At 66.7% G+C, this 7,670-nt stretch overlaps 1 protein-coding gene across 1 annotated transcript; it reads left to right on the top strand.

Moving 5' to 3' along the window:
• The first annotated feature begins 2,814 nt into the window (after positions 1–2,814).
• LOC135288922 (putative transcription factor Ovo-like 1) lies at positions 2,815–7,500 on the top strand. Its single transcript, XM_064402265.1, is given in 5 exon segments — positions 2,815–3,438; positions 4,911–5,049; positions 5,526–5,699; positions 5,701–5,791; positions 6,261–7,500. Coding segments are annotated over 4 exon segments (672 nt in total). The 5' UTR covers positions 2,815–3,438; positions 4,911–4,995; the 3' UTR covers positions 6,614–7,500.
• Positions 7,501–7,670: the final 170 nt, after the last annotated feature.

Genomic DNA, 7,670 nt, shown 5'->3' with positions numbered 1-7,670 from the left:
CCGGAAGAGGCTCCATGGAGGAGATCAAGATGGCGGCGGCGGGCGGAAGTGGGAGGCGCAAGGGATGATGGGAGATGTAGTTCGGGGCCGGGGGGTGTCTGAGACCCCTCCCCAATATCCTGGGACCCCCCCCCCCAGACCCCCCCTCACAGAGCCGGACACGGATTTTGCGCTTTAATGGTTGTTTTTTTTCGGGGGGGGGGGGCACAGAACGGGGGCCGCCGCGCCAGCAGCAGGACCCCCCCCCCCCCCCAGCGCTGCCCCCGCACCCGCCCCTCCCCCCGCGGGCCCCCCCCCGCGCCAGGACCCCCCCCCCCAGCGCCGGGAGCGCCCCCTCGGCCCAGCCCCCGCCCCCCCCAGCAGCAGCTGCAGCGCCAGCCCGGGGGGGGGGGGCGCGCCCCCAATTTGGGGAGGGGTCCCGGGGCCGGGGAGGGGCTCCCCCGTAATTTGGGGAGGGGTCCCTGCGGTCGGGGGCTCCCCCCCTATTTGAGGAGGGGTCCCCAGAGGCTCCAGGCGCAGGCAAATTACACCCAGGGACCCCAAAATTCCCCTCAAGGGACCTCAAATCATCCACGGGGACCCCAAATTGGGATCCCCTCGAGGGATCCCAAATCTCCCCCAGGGACCCCAAATCCCCTCAGGTGACCCCAAACCTTTCCCAAGTGACCCCCCCCTCCCCGTCATGGCCGCGCGCGGGAGCTGCCGGGAGCGCCTGACGTCACGGCCCGCCCCCCCTCCGTGACGTCACGCCCCCCGCCGTGCCCGCGGGAAGCGGCGGGGGGGGGTTGTGACGTCACAGCGCTCCCCTCCCCCCCCCCGGCCTTCCGCCTGATGTCGCAGCCGGGGTGGGTGACGTCACGTTGTATATAGAGTGACGTCATGGGGCGCGGGGTTACCCGCAGGCGGCTTGGGGGGCTCACGGAGACCCCCCGGGGCCCGACGGGACCCGTGTCACCCCCCCAGTGTCCCCAGAATGTCCCCCAGTGTCCCCCCGGTGTCCCCTCAGTGTCCCCACCGTGTCCCCCCCGGGCCGCACGAACCGGGCCGGGAGTGTGCGGGTGACACCCCTGGGGACAGCCTGACCCCCCCTGGGGACACCGTGACACCCCCTGGGACACTGCGACACGCCCCGGGGACACCCCTGGGGACAGCCTGACCCCCCCTGGGGACACCGTGACACCCCTGGGGACACCGGTGTGCAGGTGACCCCCCCCGGTCTCTCCAGGTGACCTCTGACACCCCGGTCCTGGGGACAGCGCCATCCCCGTGTCCCCGTGTCCCTCTGTCCCCGTGTCCCTCTGTCTCTCTGTCCCCATCCCCGTGTCCTCAATGTCCCCACGTCCCTCAGCCCAAAGTCCCCATGTCCCCGGTGTCCCCAAAGTCCCCATGTCCCCAAATGCTCCCCAAAGTCCCCCACGTCCCCGGTGTCCCCAGGCTCCCCCCGATGTCCCCGGTGTCCCCATGTCCCAATGTCCCCACGTGCCCCGGTGTCCCCCGGTGTCCCCTGCCCCCTGTGGCTGTCCCCGGTGTCCCCATGTCCCAATGTCCCAGTGTCCCCCCATGACCCGCGCTGTCCCCGCTGTTCCCATGTCCCGGTGTCCCCCAGTGTCCCCGGCCCCTCGTGGCTGTCCCCATGTCCCACTGTCCCCATGTCCCGGTGTCCTCCCGCTGTCCCCATGTCCCCATCCCCCTGTCCCCGCTGTCCCGGTGTCCCCTGTCCCAGTGTCCCCCCCACTGTCCCCCTGTCCCGCTGTCCCCCTGTCCCGCTGTCCCTAAGTCCCGATGTCCCCCGCTGTCCCCCTGTCCCCCTGTCCCCCTGTCCCGCTGTCCCCCTGTCCCCCTGTCCCCCTGTCCCCGCTGTCCCCGCTGTCCCCGGGCCGGGGCGGGGGCTCCCCGTTATTTCCCAAGCGGCGCCCGCCCGACCGGCTCCGGCTGCGGCGCGGCCCGGCCCGACCGGCGGAACCGGTCCGGGGCACCGCGGGGCGGGACGGGGGACGCGCGGCGGGGCGGCACCGGCACGGCTCGGCTCGGCTCGGCACGGCACCGGGACAGCACCGGGACAGCAGTGCCGGCACCGGGACGGGAGCGGGACCGGCACGGCACCGCCGGGACCGCACCACTGGGACCGGGACAGCACCGGGACAGCTCCGCCGGGACCGGGACAGGACCGGGACAGCAGTACCGGGACCGGGACGGGACCGGGATAGCCCTGCCAGGACCGGGACAACATCTCCGGGACCGGGACAGAACCGGGATAACACTGCCGGGACCGGGATAACAGAACCGGGATCGGGATAACAGAGCCGGGACAGGACCGGGACAGGGATAACCGAGCCGGGACCGGGATAACCGAGCCAGGACCGGGATAACAGAGCCGGGACAGGGATAACAGAGCCGGGACAGGACCGGGACAGGGATAACCGAGCCAGGACCGGGATAACCGAGCCGGGACCGGGATAACAGAGCCGGGACAGGACCGGGACAGGGATAACAGAGCCGGGACAGGGATAACCGAGCCGGGAGCGGCACCAGGACGGCACAACCGGGACAGCCCCGGGACAGCGCAGCCGAGGGGGCGGCGCGGGGCTCGGGGCCGGTGACAGCGGGCGGTGACAGCGGTGACAGCGGTGACAGCGGGAGGTGACAGCGGATCGCGGTGACGCCGGACCGGGATCGGGCACCGGAACCGCTCCAAGACCCAGGATCCGAGCCCAGATCCGGGATCCTCCGGAGCGCCGGGGGCCGGCGGGATCGGGGATCCAGCACCGGGATCCACTGGGATCGGGGACCAGAACTGCCCAAGGATTTGGGATCGGCTGCGGATATTGACCAAATATTTGGGATCTGGGATCAAACTCAACCGGGGAGCCGGCGTTGAGCCTGACTGAGGATCCACAGGGGATCCACAGGGGATCCACCAGGCTGGGATTGGGGATCCACTGGGATCAAGCGAGATCAATCAGGATCCACCTGAATCCACCGTGATCCATTGGGATCTATCAGATCCACTGGGATCAGGGGAACCATCGGAATCCATCCGATTCCATTGGGATCCATCAGAATCCATCGTGATCAATCGGGATCCAGCAGGATCCATCAGGAACAGCCAGAATCCATCAGGATCAATCGGGATCAATCAGGATCCACCGGGATCCACCAGAATCCATCGAGATAAATCAGGATCCATCAGGATAAATCAGGATTCATCGGGATCAATCGGAATACATCAGGATCCATCAGGATCCAGCAGGATCTATCAGGACCCAGCAGGATCAATCAGGATCTAGGGGGATCCACCGGGATCCATCACCCAGGACCGGGATCCGGCGCTCCCGGCCATGCCGCGCGCGTTCCTGGTGAAGAAGCCGGTGGTGGCCACGGCCAAGCGCAACTGGAGCGAGCTCCCGGACGAGCAGCGGGCCGAGATCTACGTGCCCAGTACGGGGGGGCTGGGGGGGCTTGGGGGGGCCCGGGGGGCTGGGGGGGCCGGGGGATCCTTTGGGAGGTGGGATCTGGGGGGGCACAGGGATTTTGGGGGGCCAGGATCCACTGGGAGGATGGGATTTGGGGGGATTTGGGGATTTGAGGGGGCCCAGGTGTCCAGGGGGACCCAGGAATTGGGGGCGGACTCGGGAATTTGGGGGACTGAGGAATTTAGGGGGAATTAGAAATTTGGGGGACTCAGGAATTTGGGGAGAATCAGGAATTTGGGGGGAATCAGGAATTTGAGGGGACTGAGGAATTTAGGGAGCTCAGAGATTTTGGGGGGCTCAGGAATTTAGGGGGTAGCAGGAATGTGGGAGGCTCAGGGAATTTTGGGGGACTCAGGAGTTTGGGGGACTCAGGAATTGGGAGGCGATTCAGGAATTTAGAGAGTTTCATAATTTTTGGGGGGCTCAGGAATTTGGGTGGACACAGGAATTTGAGGGGACTGAGGAATTTAGGGAGCTCAGGAATTTTGGGGGGCTCAGGAATTTGGGGGCTCAGGAATTTGGGGGGGCTCAGGAATTTAAGGGGCACTCAGGTGTTCGTTGGGATTCAGGTGCCGGGGGGGGGGTCCCAGAAGTCTGGGGGGCTGTGTCAGGAATTTGGGGGTTCCAGGTGTTTGGGGGGATCCCAGGGATTTCGGGGGAGGCCTCAGGGTTTGGGGGGACCCGGGAATTTGGGGGGTCCCGGATGTTTTGGAGGTGTGCGGGAGGACCAAAAATTTAGGAATTTTGGGATCCAAAGAGTTTCAGGGGCCCCGATTTTGGGGTGACCTCCTTCCCCTCCGGGGGTGTCCCCTTAGTGACAGAGTTGGGGTTCAGCCCCAAATTCCCACCCAAACCCTGGGACGGGGGGGTTGGGGAGGATTTTGGGGTGCCCGGACCCCCAGACCCTTTTGGGGGTGGGGGTTTGGACACCGGGGAGGATTTTGGGGTGCCTGGGGGCCTTTGGGGGGTGATTTTTGGGGCGGGTTTGGGCTGCCCTGGGTGGGGGGAGGGGATTTTTGGGTGTCGCCTGTGTCCCCCCGGGGGGGGCGGGGAGGGCGGGGGGTGGCGTCCCCCCCGCGGGGCCCACGCGGGCGACACCCGCCGGAAACCCCTAATTTGGGGTGTAATTCGGGCTGTAATTTGGGGTGTCGCGGCCGGAGCCGTCCGACCGGTCGGGGGAACCCAAAGGGCGGGGGAGGGGAGCGGGGGAGGGGCCCCCCCAAATCCTCCTCCGGCCACGGAGGGGGTGGGGGTGTTGGGGGGGGGGTCACCTTTGGGGTGTCCCCGTTGTGGGGTCCGGTTTGGGGAGGGGGGGGGTCGGTCACTTTGGGGGTGTTCCGGTGATTTTTGGGGGTTTTTTTTGGAGGGATCGCATTTTGGGGAGGGGGGTTTGGGGGTTCAGGACCCCCCCTAAAGCCGTGTCCCCCCCCCCCCCAGTCTGCCTGGGGGGCTGCCCCCCTGCGCAGGGACCCCGAGCCGGCGGTGGGGGAGGCCCCCGCGTCCCCCGCGTCCCCCCCTGGACATGACGCTGCCCCCCCGCGCCCCCCCCGGCCCCTTCCTGCACCCCAAGGGCAAGGTAAGGGGGGACCCCAAATTTGGGGGGGGGCTGGAGGGATGGGGGGGGAGAAAAGTGAGCTGGGGGTGCCCAAATTGGGGAGGGGGGCTGAGACTGGGGGTCTCCAAGGTGGGGGGGTCACCGTGAGCAGGGGGGTCCCCAAAATTGGGCAACCTCAAACTGGGGGGGTCCCCAAAATTGGGGGTGCCCAAGGTCCCTGGGACTGGGGGGGGGGGTCTCTGTGATGGGGGTTCCTGGTGGGAGGAGGGGGGGGTCTCCAAAACTGGGGGTCCCCAATTGGGGGGGGGTCCCCAAAAACCATGGGGGTCACCAAGGTGGGCTGGGGGTCCCCAAAACCGGAGGTCCTCAAGGGGGGCTGTCCCCCACGGCCGGGGGGGTCCCCAAAATCAGGGCTCTCCCCACACTGGGGGGTCCCCCGGGGGGGTTCCCCACCGGGTGCTCCCCCATTTAACCCCCTTCCTCCCCTCTCTCCGCAGGTCCCATCCGGCCCTTTGGGCGCCCCCCTCCCCCCGGGGCTGCCCCTGGCCGGGGGGGTCCCCGTGGGGGTCCCGGGGGCCGGGGGGGTCCCGGGGGGCTCCGAGCTCTTCTCGTGCCCCGTGTGCCACAAGAGCTTCGGCTTCCAGCGGATGCTGAACCGGCACCTCAAGTGCCCACAGCGAGGTGAAGCGGCACCGCTGCCCCTACTGCGGGAAGGGCTTCAACGACACCTTCGACCTCAAGCGGCACGTGCGCACCCACACCGGTGAGAGCGGGATGGAACGGGATGGAACGGGATGGAACGGGATTGGAACGGGATTGAACGGGATTGGATGGGTAGGAATGGGATTGGGATGGGTGGGATTGGGATTGGAATGGGATTGGGGTGGGAAAAGGTTCAACGACGCCTTCGATGCAGTGATTGGCAACCAGCCTGGCCCCAACCTCCCCTCACCCTGAATGTCCCCCTGCTGTCCCCAGGTGTCCGTCCCTACAAGTGCTCGCTGTGTGACAGTGCCCTGTCCCTCTGTCCCCTGTCCAGGTGTCCGTCCCTACAAGTGCTCGCTGTGTGACAGTGCCCTGTCCCCCTGTCCCCCTGTCCAGGTGTCCGTCCCTACAAGTGCTCGCTGTGTGACAGTGCCCTGTCCCCCTGTCCCCCTGTCCCCCTGTCCAGGTGTCCGTCCCTACAAGTGCTCGCTGTGTGACAGTGCCCTGTCCCCCTGTCCCCTGTCCAGGTGTCCGTCCCTACAAGTGCTCGCTGTGTGACAAGGCCTTCACGCAGCGCTGCTCGCTGGAGTCGCACCTGCGCAAGATCCACGGCGTGGCGCAGCGCTACGGCTACAAGGAGCGGCGCGCCAAGCTCTACGTGTGCGAGGAGTGCGGCGGCACGGCCGACAGCCAGGACGCGCACCTGGCGCACCTGCGCCAGCGCCACCCCCACAGCCCGCTTGCTGGCCAAGCTGGCCCGCAAGGCCGCGGCCACGCCCGCGCCACGCCCGGCCCCGCCCCGCGCCGCCCCGCCCCCCTAGGAGGGAAAGGGGAGGGGGCGGGGATAGGGGGACACGCCCAGTTGGAACACGCCCATTAGGGAGGGACACGCCCATTCGGGGCTCATTGGGGACACGCCCCATTAGGGAGGGACACAGCCATTAGGGAGGGACACGCCCATTATGGAGGGACACGCCCATTCGGGGACACACCCATTAGGGACACGCCCATTTGGGGAGGGGACACACCCATTCGGGGGGAACACGCCCATTAGAAAGGGACACACCCATTAGGGACACACCCATTAGGGACATGCTAATTAGGGACATGCTAATATTAGGGACACGCCCATTAGGGACACGCCCATTAGGGACTCATTAGGGACACGCCCATTAAGAAGGGACACACCCATTAGGGACATGGTCATTAGGGACACGCCCATTAGGGAAGGACACACCCATTAGGGACACGCTCATTAGGGACACGCCCATTAGGGACACGCTAATTAGGGAGGGACACGCCCATTCAGGGAGGACACGCCCCATTAGAGAAGGACACACCCATTAGGGACACGCTCATTAGGGACACGCCCATTAGGGAGGGACACACCCATTCAAGGGGACACGCCCCATTCAGGAAGGGACACACCCAATTAGGGACATGCCAATTAGGTTCACGCCCATTCAGGGGGACACGCCCCATTCGGGAGGGACACGCCCACTTGGAGGCACACACCCATTAGGGAGGGACACACCCATTCTGGGGACACACCCATTTGGGAGGGACACGCCCATTTTGAGGTTAGGGGAGGGACACACCCAGCTGGGCCACGCCCACTTCAGGCAGGGACACACCCACCTGGGGACACGCCCATTTAGGGCAGGGACACGCCCAGTCTTGGGTTGGGGGAAGAAACTCTGAGGCCACGCCCACCATGGATTATAGACCACGCCCACTTGGTTGGGACACGCCCCTTTGGGGGTCAGGTGGGGGGGTTGGGGTTGAAGCCACGCCCACTCCCCCCCCTTGGGAATTAAAGCCCCTCTGTGATCACTGACCACGCCCCTCACGTTGCAGGCCACGCCCCCTTGGCTCAGGCCACGCCCCCTCCACGAGTCTCACCGGGGGGTCTCGGCAGCCCCTCCCCCACACGGCGG

Source organism: Passer domesticus, chromosome 37 (assembly GCF_036417665.1).
Source record: "Passer domesticus isolate bPasDom1 chromosome 37, bPasDom1.hap1, whole genome shotgun sequence".
In the NCBI taxonomy this organism is placed as follows: domain Eukaryota; kingdom Metazoa; phylum Chordata; class Aves; order Passeriformes; family Passeridae; genus Passer; species Passer domesticus.
This window is presented reverse-complemented; position numbering and strand designations above follow the sequence as displayed.